The sequence below is a fragment of the Physeter macrocephalus genome, chromosome 1 (assembly GCF_002837175.3).
Source record: "Physeter macrocephalus isolate SW-GA chromosome 1, ASM283717v5, whole genome shotgun sequence".
NCBI lineage: Eukaryota > Metazoa > Chordata > Mammalia > Artiodactyla > Physeteridae > Physeter > Physeter macrocephalus.
The window spans coordinates 132,353,815-132,372,402 of NC_041214.2; the positions used below are offsets into that span (position 1 = coordinate 132,353,815).

Genomic DNA, 18,588 nt, shown 5'->3' on the forward strand with positions numbered 1-18,588 from the left:
CAACAGTGAGAGGCCCGCGTACCGCAAAAAAAAAAAAAAAAAGGAGAGGCCACAACAGTGAGAGGCCCGCGTACCGCAAAAAAACCAAAAAAAAACCAACAAAAAACAAACAACAACAACAACAAAAAATAAAAACAAAAAAACCCATAATACTCTAGCCAGATTTTAAAGAAGATTGTTTTATTTGGAATCATCAGACATACTGTGATTCTTTCTTTCAATGTCTTTTCTCTCCTTCAAATCTTCAGGCTTCCAAACCCTCTAACTCTCATCTAGAATGAGTTTCCTAAACCCCACTCGTAAATAGAAGTATATCAAGTTTTCCCATCCAAGCAGCATTGAGTTCTAGTAAGCATGCAATGGCAAGACATCCAAGTTGGAAGAGCACTACACATTTCCTCCTGCCTAGTTATTTTAAAGTTGGATAAAAATAAATAAAAGGTGCTCACCATTTTACATATTAAAATATAAGGCTCTGAGTTTGGGAATATTTTCATGGGAATCAGGTCCTATTCCCTAGATGATGGCTTAATATAATTCACAACTGCTAGTTATTCCTTCACAAAGTTGATTCATGAATATTTATCCTGGACGAGATATTAGTGGTTACCTAGTCTTACCTATTTGTTTTACAGCTGAAGAAATCGCAACCTATACCATCTGGCTTATCCTCCAAATCAGAATCTTCACAAACGAAGAAGTTTCCCATCCAAGGGAATCCTAATCGAGAAGCAAGTCTACACTCAGAAAAATTTCGCCACTGAACCAAGCTTTGTTATCCCATGTCAGAAAGGAATCTGGTGTCTTAAATTACAGCCATAAATCCTTCATATAAATAGACTGCAGGACATTTGGGTTAATTTCTTGCATAATGCCTTAACTAATGGGATAAAAAAGTAGTATCATAGATTTATTCCACAAAGGAATACACTCCTCCAACAGAATAAAATTACCTTTTTACTTCAAAAATTGAAAGTCTAGCATTAAAGAGCATTAAAAAGTTATTTTCTCTGAATAGAGATTCTCTGCCATTTTCCATCGTAAAATCTGAATGCTTTTTGGGTAATTGCTGCTTTGGGTTATTTCCCCATTTTCTTTCCATGTGTACAGAAAATTTAGAGCTGATGATATTTTTAATATGAATCCTTATCTGCTGTTTTCACAGATTATTTTTGCACTTTTCAGAGTGTGTTCTGCTAACCCAGGCCCACACAGCTTGCAAAGATCCCCTCTTTCCTCTAATTCTTTTCACTCTTTATAAAGCTTTGAAAGATATTGATTCTGCAAATGTGAAAAATTAACTTATCTAAAAACAACACACATAAAATGGGGACTGGCGAAAGAAACCCTAAGAATATTGTTTTAACTGGAAATTGTACCATTAACTGCTACAATTTACTGTATTCCTGTTATGGCTCTTTGTGATATATTTATCACTGTGTGGGAACAGTTTAATCTACTCCATACAGAGAGCAGTAGGGGCTCTCAGTGGCCTCAAAATATGATGGCCCTCGCCACAAACAACCGATCTAAATTTCTTGCAGGTGGCAGATCTAACTTTTTTCCAAAAGGAAATAACCCTTCTCTAAAAGTCAAATTTGTTTTCAAAGCTGCTGTGGTGTCTTTAACCACTTCTTTTTCTAGTTTTTCAGTTGACACCTTGTCATCACTGACGGTGTGTTGCATCAATCATTCTGGGTTCTTACAGAAAATGTTTTGTGGTGGTGACTATCCCATGCAAGAAACTAAGTGCCCTTTGTGGGTGACTGCGTAGGTACCTCTGATTTCTTGCCAAATCATCCAGAATGCCACAAATCCATTAAATCTCTCCACAGGGAGGAAAAAAATTCCCACATCCTAGAGAGAGAATTTATGAGTTCATTTCAATCACCACAAATGAAAGCCACCCTTAATATTCATTAGAGATTTTATGGTGGCAATATGCATTATCTATTCCTATGCCCCTCTGAAAGGCCAATTTCCCTTGAAACCTTGCATGGCTCCAAGCCACTCTTTGTAGAAACAATGGCCTATGTCCAAGTGGAGTCAGAGGGGGCAAATGGATGAAATTTCCTTATTCATTGGTAATGATTCCGTTAAGCCATTGTGGTGGCTATGAGCGTCTAAGTTTTAAAAATGAAAGGACAGATTTGGAATGTACAGTCACGTCGCTGTATCACTTTTCCGTCATCATCTGTGACCATATGTCCTGAAGTGAAAGGGGCTTTTTGGTTTGCATGACCAAAGATGGCTTTCAAAACTGACATTTCCTTCCTTTGGAGAAATGTGTATACTGGAGACATACGTCTACAAGCCTGAGAACTGTTTGTCTCTTCTTTTTCTACCACTACTGTTCAAGTCACCATCATCTTGCATCTGTTTTTCTCTTCCAATCTGTTTTCATCACTGTATGGAAAGCACTCTTCTCAAAATAAAAACTTAAGCATCTAAACAAGAAACAAACAAACAAAGAACACAAGCCATTAGCTTAAAACACTTCTTGCATAGCTTCCCCTTGTTTTTAGGAGATGAACAACAAAATTTGGCATAACCTATGAGGCCGTAAGTGGTCTGATCCTCCCTTGTGCCGCATCTCCTTGCTTTCCTTGTACTGCATCTGTACTTACCTTGTGCCACATCTTCTTGCTTTCTCTACCCGCCATGCTGACTCTCATTTTCCCTCCTTTTTTTTTTTTTTGTTTGTTTTTCGGTACGCGGGCCTCTCACTGTTGTGGCCTCTCCCGTTGCAGAGCACAGGCTCCGGACGCACAGGCTCAGCGGCCATGGCCCACGGGCCCAGCCGCTCCGCGGCATGTGGGATCTTCCCGGACCGGGGCATGAACCAGTGTCCTCTGAATTGGCAGGCGGAGTCTCAACCACTGCGCCACCAGGAAAGCCCCCTCATTCTCCCTCGTTTTGGCTAGTTAACTCCTGCTTTTTACATCAGATTTGAGCTCAATCGTCATCACCCATGAAAGTGTATCCTGACTCCTCAGCTAGATCAAATCTACCTATATAGGCTTCCATAGAGCCATGTGGCTCTCATAGCTCTCATCAAAGTTACCATTTCATTTTTGTTTGTGTGGTTACTTCTATTTTTGTCTCTGATTGGACAGTGAGGCTGGCAGCGTTTGTTCTGCTCAACATTGTATCTTCCTTACCTGGAACAATGCAAATACTTCAAAACAAATTGTTGAGGGAATAAATAAATGAGTTCCTGACTTTAATCCATTTTGCACCCTGGCTAAAAATCCCTTTCAGTGGGTGAGATGGGGGTTGGGCTTTGGGTTGGGCTTGAGGTGAACTGCAAAAAGGCCCTATTTCTAATCTAATTATTCATCAGTGTGGTTGTATTTAATAGCTGGGAACCATGAGATGCATAAAGATCTTACACTGAATATTCATAAGGGCTTTAAGGGTGAATTCAACCAGTTGCTTTACAATTTCATAGGAAGGAAAGGGGACATGAATTTCTTTCCTTCATTTTTCATTCTCTTATGAAAAAGGTGTGATATGCCTGGGAGTCATCTTCTGACTCTAAAATAAAATATCATGACATGCATATGTGATATGGCTATGACAAAATATATGAAAGGAGTTTTAAAAAGCTAAAATTGTTTTACATATGTAAGACACTGCTGATACGGTGATAATTTGGGAAGTCAGAAAAGGGCAATGGGGTGCCCCGTACCTGTACCCTGAACCCCACCTTCTTTCTGTCTGCATGTCTCAGAGATTCACAAGCATGGGGTCACCAGGGCACCTCCGAGAAGCTATAAGCGGGGTCTCACCCTACCCGAACTAGGCAGTTCTGGCTTTCTTATCTATAGGGAGAAAATTGGGCAAACTATACTTATAAATCTTAAAAATTAGTGAAAACTAGTAAATGTACATTTACTACAACATTATCTCATATGATACAAAATTGCTGAGAATTATTGACGGTGAGACTCTGACATCAGATGTGGCATTTTTGTGGTCCCACAGCCCAGAGCAATACCTGATGTATCGTAGACATAATGCTGTTTTTCACTGCATGAAAGGTAAATAATTATAAACACATAATTAAAAATTGTAATTAAATAGTAATAATTGTCACTAGAAATAGTAGCTCTTCTTCATTACGTTCTAACTGTGTGTCAGGTATAGTTAAACATTTTACATCCAATTTTTACAAGAACTCCACAAAGAAATCTTCGTTATGCCTATATAGATAAGAAACTGAAACTCAAAGAATTCAAGTAACTTAGCAATCACACAGACAGTAAGCAGTGAGGCTACAGTTCAAGTCTAGGCTTCTTTGGCTCCCATACTCTTAGTTTCCACCATGTACAGCTCCTCTTTGCCACCATGTTTATTTTTCTTTCTGCTGAACAATTTAAAGACAACTTTGTGATAGGAGAGGTCTGGACTGAGAGTTAGGAGGTTTATGTTCAGTACCATCTCTGCCATCATCTGCTGTGGGACCTCAGGTAATTCACTTAATCTTCATGAGCCTCAATTTCTCCATCTGTAAGATGGCAGTGATGTTTTGCCTAGTTCACAGCGCCAGTATAAAATGAAATGTGGGAAAAGTTATATTGCATCTCAAAGGCAGAGACTCTATTTATTAAGTGATTAAGCCCCTATCTTGAATTGGCGCTTTCAAATGCATCATTTCATTTTATACTGAAAGTTGGGAACTAACGTCTTCATTTTTCACAGATGAGAAAGTATAGATACATTACTAGCCTAATCTCGAAAGTTACAAAGTCATGCTCTTTGCAGGAAAACGTTGGACTCTTACTGACTTGGGTTTAAAATCTAGTCCCGCAACCTACTGTTACATTACATAAATTATTTAATATCTTTTACCCTTAAAATGGGAATAATAATACCACCTAACTGAATCATAACACAAAGATAGCATGTATAAAAACACCTGAAATATAGTCAACTGCTAAATCAATGGAGATTATGATTGTCATTGTATCGACATGTCTGCATGATCAGGACAAGATCTCAAAGGTGCCACCTAGTGTGTGTGTGTGTGTGTGTGTGTGTGTGTGAGAGAGAGAGAGAGAGAGAGAGAGAGAGAAAGAGAGAGAGAGCGCGAGGGAGAGAGGGAGAGAGGGAGCGAGAGAGAGAGATGGATGATGGTGGCAGAAGAGGATGTCTCACTCCAGCCCAGCACCCTTCACACTGCACGGCCTCTGCTCTTCTGCCACCCTCCACAATTCTACTTAAACTTCACCCGCCCATTTGTCAAAGCAGGATTTTGTCCTCTGAGATGGCATTCAAAAGGATTTTTTAAAATAGTTCTTCTTGAGTGGCAGAAACCTTCTTAGTTCCTGCGAATGGAAATATAGACATTTTGGTTCATGAAGAAGTTTTCATGGTCAGGAGAACCTGGCTGTATCCCAGGTGAAGTCTGTATTCACATACATAGTTGCTGGTTCAGAACATGAGGAAGTAGCCAGGACAGAGGAAGTGTAGTTGGTCAGGAAAAAGAATAAAAAATAAAAATCCAAACCTAAAATAGCTTATGTAAAAAAAAAAAAAAAGATAGAAATCAGGTCAACAACGGGCATCTGAAAAGTGAGAAGAGAGCTGCTTTGAAAAAGCTGAAAGAAAATCTTTATGTACTAATCTCTTTCTGCACATAAGACTTATCTTCCTTGGTGTACCCTCATAGCCCAAATACTGAAGATAAAAAGGAGTCTTAAAAATCATTGATAGCTCTCCCTCTTTCTAAAGATGAGGAGGCAGCAGGCCATGGAGATTAAGCATCCTGACCCAGAGAGATCCCAGTAAGTGACAGAGTTGAGCTCACAACTGGCTCTCCTGGCTCCAACCTGTGCTCCTTTGATGTATAACATAGCTTCTGACAGATTATGCTGCACACTCAAAATATGACTTTGTCTTTAGCTTGCTTAGCAATATTTGAATTTTGAGCTTGCTTCTCTGCCGCAAAAGAAATTCTACCAATATTTGGGGCATTCTCCAAGGCTCATTATATAAAATGTTTTACATTTAGCCCTCTCTCTTCCCAAAGGCCAATGTCCAGTATTAGTGATTTGCTTTATTCTTCTGAACCACGCAAAAGAGTTAGGTTCTCAGTAAGGAGGCACTTGAGGTCTCCCATGTTCATTGAGTATAACTGGGTCCCCTTCAGATTGATGTTCGTTGTCCTCCTTTGTCTATTTGAGAATCCAAAGAAGCAAATTTCAACTTTCTTGTAGAAGCCAAAATGTAGTTATAATTGATTATCATGGGTCCTATATCATTATCACAAGAGCTATTCTAAATTACAAATATTTTTTGAAGACTTTAGAAAGATTTTATTTTGGGGAGTACCAATTCAACTTTCTCCTTAATTTGATGCACTTGCGTAAATAAGCACAGAGAAAAAACAACAACAAAACAAAGAGAGAAGTAGGACAAAACCCTTAGGGCAATTCATGAAAAAGAGGGATTCTTGGTTTCTATAACAGCTCTAGAACTAGATCACAGGTCTGTTATTTTCACTGATATTCATGAGGTTTGTGTAACTGGGAATAGCCAAACATTAGCCCAAATAATTTGATTCGTTTGCATTCTACATTGCCCTGCTTCAAAAGTCTAATTTAATAATATCTCTAGTTATCCTGGACTTCTAGAATAAGACTTCACACTTACAGAGCAATTACATTTTCTCATTTTATCTTTATATTTATTATACAAGATTTTATTAGAAAAATACGTTTAAACATTTCATAAACATTTACAAATTACTCTCCTCAAACTCAACCAAAATAATTTCCATAAATCTGATATCTTGCATTATTATAACGTCTCATAATTTAAATGTTTCTTCCATAACTTCTTTTTTTATTTTTTAAATTTTTAAAATTAATATTTTATTTATTTTTGGCTGTGTTGGGTTTTCGTTGCTGTGCGTGGGCTTTCTCTAGTTGCGGCAAGTGGGGACTACTCTTTGTTGGGGTGCGCGGGCTTCTCACTGCGGTGGCTTCTCTTGTTGCGGAGCACGGGCTCTAGGCACGTGGGTTTCAGTAGTTGTGGCTCGCGGGCTCTAGAGCGCAGGCTCAGTAGTTGTGGTGAACAGGCTTAGTTGCTCTGTGGCATGTGGGATCTTCCTGGACCAGGGCTCGAACACATGTCCCCTGCATTGACAGGCAGATTCTTAACCCCTACACCACCAGGGAAGCTCAACTTCTCTTTTTTAATGCAAATGTGTTTGCACATCTGGCCAGATCTTTTCCAGGATTATTTTATATACAAATATCACAATATGTTTCCCATCTTAGTGAATTTTTATACTGAGGATTGTGATTATTTGTTTTTCCTTTTTACCTTTTTAAATAAGACCCCATAAACACTCATTATAAATATGAAATGGTAGATTCTTCCTCCCACATACATATTCATAGCCTAAGTGGCTTAGGAGGCACTTGACATGAGTTTGCTAATGAGTGAATAAATGGATGAATGAATAAATGAATGAATGAATAAGCTGTTGCAGCATCTCCCATTTTTCAAATTCTTCTCTTGAGTACATGTTAATTCTCCTTCCATCAAATATTATTGGCTATAATTAAAAATTTGTCACGTAAAATACTCATAATTAATTATTTGTTCTTGTTCATTTAGGACCTTAAATTATTTTTAGAATCTTGATTCTCAATTTAATTAATTTCAGTTCAGATTGTAATAAGTATTTTTCTATCACATTTTCCTATTTTTCCTTCTGCATTTCTCAGTCCAGATTATCATTTACTCTGCCTTCCTTTTCACAGGTTGTCCAGACCCATTTATTAAAACCTGTTCTATTTCCCTACCACCGTAATTCCAAGGTAAGCAGATACAAGTTTAAAGCTGTTCTGACAAATAGCTTTTGCTGTTAGAGTTGAACACAAGGGCATTAAACTATGAGGAATCAGGCATTCATGGTTCATAGCCTGTCTTCCTCTGCATGGATACGGGAGCAGTCTTCTTGGTATGTGTTATTCACTGGGCCAGTAAAAATACGCCCATCAGTGGGACACAGAGACTTTTGTCAGGAATCTAACATCACTAATGTACAAAGAAAATGATAATAGAGCCTATGAAATTAATTTTGCCTTTTTTCTAAACCACGTGCCTCCTTACTCTCTTTTTACTGGTCCTCTCAATCCTCATTCTTTTTCACACATTTTTTTTCTTCAAAGTGCACCGCATGAATTCTTACTCATCCATATGTATTTTTAACTTTCCAAACTATTCATCAAACAGGTAGAGAAGAAAGGAAGATCGAAATGAGAAAACAGTATAAACAAAGCTATGAAGATGGGAAACAAATCATTGTGTTTGGCAAAAGGATGGTATCACTGTGCTTACAGCAGAGTATGTGTGTGAAAGAGACTGGTGAGAATCTAGTTAGAAGGCAGAATAGGTGAATGAGTTTGCTTTTTTTTTTTTTGCGGTACGCGGGCCTCTCACTGCTGTGGCCTCTCCCGTTGCGGAGCACAGGCTCCGGACGCGCAGGCTCAGCGGCCATGGCCCACGGGCCCAGCCGCTCCGCGGCACGTGGGATCCTCCCGGACCGGGGCACGAACCCGCGTCCCCGCATCGGCAGGCGGACTCTCAACCACTGCGCCACCAGGGAAGCCCAAAAAGTTTGCTTTTGACCCTGTAGGTGTTGGGGAGATGCTTAAAAGTTTGTAAGGGGAGCAGTAACACTAGGTTTGAGCTTCAGAATCATTATTCAGGTAGCATTTATCAAGTAGATTAGTCAAGTAAATTAATCTGGTAGATTAATCTGGTAATGACATGTTATGTTGATTGAAGGAAGTAGATTAGACTAGAGTCAGAGATACTGGGAGAGATTGCCAAGGTTGAGAATAGAAAGACAAAGTAGAAGATAGGCACAAATAGCTTATCCTGGTTTTGTCACCTCTCTCCCATAGATCAGTAGTTTTGGGGGGACAGTATTAAAACTCTGAAACCACTTAGCAGTGGGGCTGTAGGACCCAAGAACATTTTTCTATGTCAATAATTAGAGCATCCACTACTCCCCATTTGAATTGAAAGGTTAACTGTAAAATCTTTGTTCCTTTATTTCTTGGTTAACTTTAGCACACATCCTGTTCCTCTCACTGAAACAGTTCTGTAAAGAAATCTTCCATTCGCCACACTTTCTCTTTTGGTGCAATTTTGATGGGTTCACATAATACTCCAATAAGACCTTTCAGCTCCACTCTTATCATCCTCTTCTTATGCATGTTAAGATGCTTTAAGTAGAGCTTTGTTTATTTTCTCACCTTGAGATTTGGTATATAAACTTCACTCATTTTTCTTTGACTTTTGTGTAATTTGGGTTCTCATTTTTATAATTTTTCTATCTATACTGCACTTGAATTCTTCTATACATGGGTCTCTGTTTTGTTCTTTCAGGCCTTTGACTTTCCTTCTTTCTGAAAGAGATTTTGTTACTATCATTTTAAAATATATCACACTATTTTTATAAAATAGATTCTGGAACATTTTAGACATTTGAAGGGAAAAAGGGATATTTGTTCCCCTTTTTCATGTCAAGATTACTTCCATTTCTTAATCTGATAAACTATTTATAAATAGTTTCTTCTTATAAATCTGAAAAAAGTATCCGAGATTTTGAAAAATATATTAGCTACTCTTTTAATATTACCTTAAAGGAAGACCTCATCTCCTTTGCAACACACAAACTTTATTCTTTCTTGCCCTTATTCCCAACTAAGTCTATGGCTCACTTTCCTCTTTTTTGTTATGATGTTTCAAGTTCTCAGCACGCAGGATTTCATAAATACCCTTCAATCACTCTCCTTGTAAGTTGATTGTAAACACTTGGCTACAAATATTATTTTTGGTTACCTCCACTATTACTTTTCTTAAGATGCATCTGAAATTCTCTCTCAACACCACTCATCTTGGATGTTAGAAAAGATCAGCATCCCTAAGTAGTTTTTCCTTTCACATCTCTCTTGTGGAGTTTATACTTTCATAAATCTCATCTTTTGCCTTTCTCAGTTTATATCAAGTCTGTAATCACATATCTCTCCCCACTCCTCAGATCCCATAGACCTTACACACAACTAAACTTCATGTTAAACATCTATGTGTGTCTCATTCTGCCCTTGTTGACTTCTGTGAAGAGTCCTTCACAAATAATACATTTCCCTGTCTGGATTCAATTTGTTTATGGTATCTCAACTGAGTAAAATGTTGCTCCTTTCCAAGCCCAGTACAAGCCTCTTGACCCTTTGATATAGGTATAAATATTACCTACTATCAACTGAGTCCTGACGCCATTTCATTTAATTTTCCCAACAGCCTTTGCACAGCAGACCTCGATAACCTTGTTTTACAGATGGGTATTTTCAGTATGCAAAGAATCACTTGGAGGAAAAGAGATGAGTAGGGTCTGAAACCAACACCGAATTGGAATTTGCGCATTAAAGAGGGTAAGGAGTTTGCCCAATCTCACTTTGCTAGTGATGTCAGCGTTGGCATTACACCCAGCTCTATAAGAATCAGCTTTGAGAGTGTGAGCCTGAAGTGGGCTAGCAGGGAGGTGTATCTGAATAAGGACTGTCTGGAAGACAAGTCACCTTCAGGCCACCTCAAAACTCTGATTTAATGATGGGATCAAAAGCACTGGAATCCACTATTGCTGAAATTTCTGACATCGAGAAACTAATTCGTGGATTGGTTTTATTTCCCCCCAAATGTGGGGTTTAGGCCCAGCTCCAATGTATCTGTATAGGTAGGTACATTTAGAAAAAAATCTGGTCACACTTTTACCCTTTAAAATTGCAAAAATGTCACTGCTGACTACCTGTCATTGATAGTAAGTAACACTCACTTTTTTTTTTTTTTTTTTTTTTGCGGTACGCGGGCCTCTCACCGTTGTGGCCTCTCGCGTTGCGGAGCACAGGCTCAGCGGCCATGGCTCACGGGCCTAGACACTCCGCGGCATGTGGGATCTTCCCAGACCGGGGCACGAACCCGTGTCCCCTGCATCGGCAGGCAGACCCTCAACCAGTGCGCCACCAGGGAAGCCCAGTAACACTCATTTGAGAAGACTTTTCCCTCAACACTATCTGCCTTCTGTATCGTCCCTAGAATGAAAGTTAAAGTATAACCCAAATAATAGCCTTGTAATTACTACAGAAAAAAAATACCAGCTATGCTAAAATGAAACTAGATTTTTTACTTGCTATTATTATAGCATATATGTGTAGAATATAAAAATAATAATTTGCACTCATCCAACTTCTTTCACTCTATGTCTCAAATCCCTGAGTGCAAGGGGTCTCATTAAGTTTACCAAACCAATTTAACTCTAACATGTTCTTGAACCTTCTCTCCAAATCCACTGAGGTTTTCCTGTTCACAAATGCTGAACACTATCATCTGAAATTCTGAGCACTCTGCAGATATGTTTGACCTTCTGCAGATAAAAACTCCTTACTTAATCATTTAGCTATGTACTAAAATAGGCAAACTACCTAAATAAAAAAGAAAAACATTACTATGTATATATACCAAAATCAATACATGCATTCACAAACACACACACATAATATCTGAGTTTATGTACAATTGCATTAATATAGGGACAGTTAGAAGAATGAGAAGAAAAGTTTTATCTAGATCTATGGTAACAAAGTCCATTGGTTTCTAAAACTCCATTCATTTAGTCAGCAAATGTTACTCAAATATTTATTGAGTGCCTATAATATTCTAGAGACTACAGTGGATACAAAGATGAATTACTTATAGCAAATAAACTAACGTCCAACTCATCCCACTGCAGCGTGGAGTGTGGTAAGCTCCATGAAGACATGAGCAGTGCATGTGTTGTTTAGCTCTGCGTCCCCAGTCTAATATTGTACTGGCACATAGTGACACCAATATGTATTTGATGCCTATACAATGAAAGAATAATGCCCTTAAGTGATCTAGAAGTTCAAAGGAAGGAACTTCCTGTCTGGCATGACCCAGGAAGGCTTTCTGGAGGACAAAGTATTTGATCTGAGTCTGAAGGGATAGGGTAATGTTTTTAAAGGAAAGAATAATGTACCAGGCAGATAAGTAACTTATGTTCAAGTTGAAAAAAATTAGACACTTTAAAATCTTAGAATATTTGTGTTATTTAATTTTAGTTTCTCAATTACCTCATGAGTTTAATATTACTATTTCCATTTTACTATTGAGAAAATTGAAATTAAAAGGTTTCAATAATTTGCCCAAGCTAAACAAATAGCAGAGGTTGGATTCAAGCCCAGATTTGTCTAAGTCCAAATCCATACTCTTTCTCTTGTACCATATAGCCTAGGACCTACCTTAGTATATGGAAAACACTATAATGTATTAGCTAAAATCAGGATCCCTAGTCTAGTTTCTAGATCTTGGCTCCATTTCTTATTAGATCTGTGACGTTGTACCTGTTACTTTTTTGTACCTCATTTTTCTCAATTGTAAAATAGGAAGGAATTAATAGTAGAATAACACTTCCTACATTATGGGTTGTTGTGAGATTTAAATGAAATGATACATGTGAAGTGCTTAGAGGAATAGCATGCACAAAGAAAATGCTCATTTAAATTAGCTATTATTTGTCAGTGAAACTGCAAGACAACAGCAATAATTTAGACAATTCAATGCACATCTTCTTGATCTGAATCAACATCCATTGTCTTCCTTTAGTTAAAAAGAAATCCCTGGAAAATATTATGCAGTAGTTTATTCAAACACAAGGAACATGTCCAATAGTAACATGATAGCAGAAGTCACAAGAGCTGCATTGCTTTTTGGAAAGACAGCTTTAGCTCTGGTAACTTTCCAGAGACTCATAAATTTGACTGATTAGCATGTTTGTTATCTGTTTCTTTCCTGCTAGTACAAACAACCAGATAAGATGATACATTTGGGTAGTTTACAAACTTACCCATGGGTGTGGGAGATCCATATCTGTACAAGAAGACTTGAGATGTGGGTGATGAGTGCAGTGGAAACAGTTGTCCCAGGGTCCAACCCGGTCAATTTGGAAATCAACATATGTCCACAGCGGGTTTTCTGGAAAAGGCTTCCAGCTGTTCCACATCTGAACTTCACCTCCACTGTGGGATAATATTTTGGCCAAGCTGCATCCAGTTGAAGTACTGGGTCTAACCAGTGATGCAGAAATAGAATCCAATCTAATCTCCATTTCTTCCTTCCTCCTTGTACTAACATTATTAACTCTCTTCCCTTGGGATTTGGCTAATTTCATACAGGAAATCAATGTTTCATCTCCATCTTCTGAATGGTAAAGAAAAATAAGAGGTAAGTCTGTCTAATAATTTTGCACATGTAGAAATTATGCCTATTATAATTACCTTTATATAATAGAAATGAATGAACATCACAGGCTAAACCAGGAAGTCATATAATTTCGCAAAATAGTTTTACAATAGCATTTCTTTAAAGGGTAAGTCTTTGATATATTAAGTGACTGGTTTTGTAAAAACAGATTTACCTAAAATATTTTGAAGGCATATATAATGATTAAAGCCAGTTTCACTGGAATGACTGGGAGCCACATGCAAATAGTGTACTGAAAGACACTGTAGAAAAAATACAAATTAAAAAAAATTCCCCACATGTTATAAGCATGATATGGTATGTTTCTATTCTTAAATATTTTTAATTTTTGAGGTCATGTGTATAAGAGAGTATCATGAAGAAGCACATCAAATCTTTGCCTTACTTAAATGAATGAAATCTCAGTAGAGATTTTTGGAAATTCTTTTGATATCCTAAAATTCTCTATTTTAGTATCAATCTGGAAAGAGATTTATGCATGTGGTATGTCTCATGGTGAAATATTTTGGAAAAGTAAGAACAAGACTGAGAAAACAAAAGAAAAAGGTACATCTTTGGTCCTATAAAGTTGATTAGTGAGACCTATATTTGCATGTAGTGTAGGGTCTGATGAAATTTCTGTTAATATATAAATCATTTATAGAAAATAGAAACATATATTACCCTTAGTAAATTGTGTCATATGGTCAAATATATTTAAGTTCAAATGCTTAGCTGGTATAAACAAAAGATTATGATTAATAGTGCATTCTTGTAAATAAATGAAAATCAAAGTTGCATGTCACGATCTGCCAATTAGCTGCACTCACATCAAAACTGAATCATACTGTTTTCTATGGCCAAGGAATGGGAACAGTGGACAATGCTGACCCTTATTTTCTTGCTGAGCTTTACACATAGCTTTCTCTTACTCTTCCTCTGAGTCTGGTTCTGAAGGAAAGGGGAAATGGAATGTCATGGATGAAATTCAGGAACAGTGTAAGGATACTTGTTTCACAAATAACTTGGCAAAAAACCCCAAAAAAAACCTCAACGTTTAATGATTACTTTAAGGCCTTATCAAAATGTCCTTCATTAATATATGCTACCCCAATTCTTCCTCAAAACGTTTTTATCAGCTCATTGAGTTCTTACTTACGGAGATTAATTGACGTAGGTTTCATCTCATTCAGACTCGGCACCCTGGCTTTCTTGGTCCAAACCAGTTTCTGTAGTCTCTTTAAGGTGCCCACGGATTCCACGGGGTCATCACCTGATTTTACGGCCTAGCACAAACACAGCTCGGGGTAAAGACAAATCATTCTCCACAAAAAATTAAATATAAAATGTGTCGAGACCATAAACGTAGGAAAATTAAATAATATGACCTTGACCTGTAGCCTGAGACAATTTAAGCAATAACTTGAAAGCACACCACCTTTGCAGGTTCAGATTTGTAAAGTATATTACAGCTGGCCAGTCATAACAAGACAGAGCATTTTTTTAACCATTTTTTTTCTTTTTACTTCAAAATGCAGCAAAATGGATTGAATCCAGAGCAATCTATAAATGAGGCACCCCTGCTCAAGGTGAAATGGTGGACAGGAAAAAGTCCTTTGCAGCATAATGTAGATGGAGCAAGAAATTGAAAGTTGCTACTTGCGTGTGTTAGAATAGACTGATAGTAGTGTTAAAAAAAAAAAAAAAGCAGAATACAATTTTATTTTCCTTTTGGAAACTTCTGGTAAAACAGCATTTTATTTCAAGTATAAAATATTTTCAAACAATACACTTTTCTTTAAATAACCTCTTGCTTTCTAAAAGATACACACTGAGAAAAGCAAAAACACAGTCACAACATTCTATATTATGTTTCAGTACGTAGTCATTAGTATTTAGTCATTGGTTTATTGTGGCAAAAAAAAATATTGATAAAAGAATTAACATTGCTTTAATGACTCAAAAGTTTTTTGGAAGATACAGAAATATTTCTCACTAGCTTAATGTTGACAAATTTGTATTTATATTGCTTTTACTTATTAGTTTTAAGATATTATTCTTTTAAAGATTTCAAAATATTTTGGAAATTAATACTTTATGTGCTAAATGTTATACTAATTGGTAAGATAGCTGTATTCTGTTGTATTAACAAGATAAGAAGTTATGCATAGAGGAATACTTCTTTTTCATCCAGAAAACTCAGGATTCAGAAATACTTCTCTGCCTGCTTCTGCCTCATTCTTTCCATAGAACAGCTGATAAATGACATCAAAATAGATACTGCAATTTTTATAAGGTGAATGATTTGCTTCCTCATTAATGTTTGAATGAGAAGTATTTATAACAGTGCTTTCCAATCCTTTGTCAGAGACGTAAGCCCAAAGAAATATTTGGAAGAAAAGGATCTCTGGCATGCAAACGTTTCGAATTATTATATTTAGTTCTTATTCTTGGTCTTTAAGAATGACTTTGAACAACCAAAATAAACTTGATGTTCTGTCTGCATAATAATACCTAAATAAGAAATGGGATGTTTTGTCAGAGCAAGCCATACCTGTTTGCATTAAATAAATGGAAAAATACTGAAATCATTTTAATCTTGCAGAGAGGACTGTGATGAGATTTTCTTAGATATGCAAAATTTTCCTCTTTTTCCAAAGGTCATGCTTAGCTTACCACGATTTCTATTGCTATTTATTTTTGTATTATTTTCCCCAGTATTCCTTTTCAGTACTTTCTGAGTTACTCAGCTTTACAGGTCTATTACAACTCAAGAAGAGTGATTTTCTAATCTTTAGCCCCTCCCAGAAATAATGAGCTGGCATTGCACAACCATTGAGCACAGTATTTTTTGTTGTTGTGCTTCTTTTCTTATGGCAACCTCTTCATCTTACAGACAAAGCTTAATTGCTCCTTTGAAACACTGGCAGCAAAAATAACCTTCTCTTTCCCTCTTCTTTGTGAAAAAGACTTTCACTTGATTTGGGGAAAGATGTTAGATCCAGGATAACTGAATTTCTTATTAACCATTTGCCCCTAGGAGGAATGGAAACTTTTGAATAGTGTCTAAATTCAAATGTGTGGTCCCATGGCCCAGAGGTAGTAAAACAAACTGGCCCTGCATTATTTTGTTCACACTCTATTATAGCCTTTTTAAGACATAGTATTTATCGTTAACTTTTATATCTTTGTTCACTTAACTCATATTTGAATTATTAGAGATCAGTCTATTGCATTTTATTCATTTTTGAATCTAATATGCCTAGGATTGTGCATGGCTTCATAAATGCTTGCTGAATGTAAATATGCTCTTGGCTTCATACTTATGTTTTATCTACCAAATGGATTACTCGTAGTAAATTGTTTATAGTAGGCTGGCTACTTTTTAATAGCAAAGTACTTCTGGAAAACTTTCTCTTGCTATTAGATTGTATATACCCGATGCATGAAAATTAGAGTTAATATTATTATAAGAGGTATAGAATCATTAAGATTTTCTATTAAAAAGAAATCTTCCAGTATATTTTAAGATAATAGTGTTATTCACTACAATCCTCTAATCTGTTACCTGTATATCTGGACTGAATTTGATTAAAATTTCCATAATGTGCCTTTTAATTTCTAGATATTTTCTAAGAAGACCGACCTGTAAATTAAACTTACCATTCAACCAATCAACAAACTTTTATTGAGCACCTACTATATGCCAAACACTATCACACTTTCTGGGAATATGGCATTGAGCAAGTAAGATGAGATCCCTGCTTTCACAGTCTACATTCTAGAGAGAAGTGACATACCATTAACATATAAACAAGTACATGAACAATAAAATGTGGCATAAGAAGTGCTGTGCTAAGAATTCACAGGGTGATGGCATGGGAATGGGGGGTTACTAATTTACATTAGGTTATCAGAAGGGTTTCACTGAGGGTACTGAAACTGAGGCTTGAATGACAAGAAGGAGCCAGACATATGAAAATTTGGAGATCGTTTTGGATTCAGTGGATGGTCAGGAAGAACATTTCAACTGAAACTTTGATGGAAAAGAGCGAGCTAGGCAAATAGCAGAGGGAAGAGAATTCCTGGAAGAGGATACAGCCTGTGCAAAGGTTCTAAACCTGAAATTCTTGGGAGAATTCTTACTGTATATCTAAGGAAGAGAAAGAAGGGAAGAGTGGCATGAGATGAGGCCGGAGATTTAACTAGGAGTCTTCAAGGAAGATTTTTAAAAGCAGGCTGAGGAATATATATTTTATTCTAATCAGAGGAGTGACACAACTTGGTTTACATTTTTATTCATCTTCCTTCTTCATTGAATTTTGATCACCTTCCTTTTTTTTTTTTTTTTTTTTTTTTTTTTGTGGTATGCGGGCCTCCCTCTGTTGTGGCCTCTCCCGTTGCGGAGCACAGGCTCCGGACGCGCAGGCTCAGCGGCCATGGCTCACGGGCCCAGCCGCTCCACGGCATGTGGGATCCTCCCAGACCGGGGCGCGAACCCGGTTCCCCTGCATCGGCAGGCGGACACGCAACCACTGCGCCACCAGGGAAGCCCGATCACCTTCCTTTTTAAAGGACTTTTCCCAATAGCCTTCAAACGTGCTCTGATCTCATCCATCTTTAATTCACAATCTTTTATTTACCACTCTTTCTACTCCCTTTCCCAGGCATGCTTCTCAAAAAAGTTAACTGTGTATGCTTCCTTTAATTTAATCTTTTTAATTTCTCATCCTTTCAACCCATCTCATGTAGTCATCAATCAGCTTTTGTCTCTACTATTCCATTTAAATTGCTTTTGTGGTCCAGTGAACTCCACAAACTCCATTACTACTTGATATTCAGCAATATTGACCATGATGACCTTTAGGAAATACTTTCTTTTCTTGCTTCTATGACTCCATGTTCCTGTTTTTCCCTTTCACCTTTTTTGGCTGTTTTTTCTCTAACTCCTATATGCTGACACCTCCTTTTCTCTCAAAATTAAATGCTTAAATTCCTCTGGGCCTTTATATAATATTGCCATCATTTTTTTTCCTCATCTACACACAGCTTTTTTTTTTTTTTTTTTAGCGATACGCGGGCCTTTCACTGTTGTGGCCTCTCCCGTTGCGGAGCACAGGCGCCGGACGTGCAGGCTCAGCAGCCATGGCTCACAGGTCTAGCTGCTCTGCGGCATGTGGGATCTTCCCGGACCGGGGCACGAACCCGTGTCCCCTGCATCAGCAGGCAGACTCTCAACCACTGCGC

The 18,588-nt window shown here is 37.4% G+C and overlaps 1 protein-coding gene across 1 annotated transcript in view; it reads right to left on the minus strand.

The window, feature by feature from the left end:
• SAMSN1 (SAM domain, SH3 domain and nuclear localization signals 1) overlaps positions 1-18,588 on the minus strand; it is a 205,982-nt gene that overhangs the window by 70,156 nt on the left and 117,238 nt on the right. The window contains exons 7-8 of the mRNA XM_007100004.4: positions 14,501-14,627; positions 12,947-13,299 (exon numbers count right to left, since the gene is read on the minus strand). Coding sequence (XP_007100066.3) covers positions 12,947-13,299; positions 14,501-14,627 — 480 coding nt within the window. The remainder of the gene's footprint in view (positions 1-12,946; positions 13,300-14,500; positions 14,628-18,588) is intronic.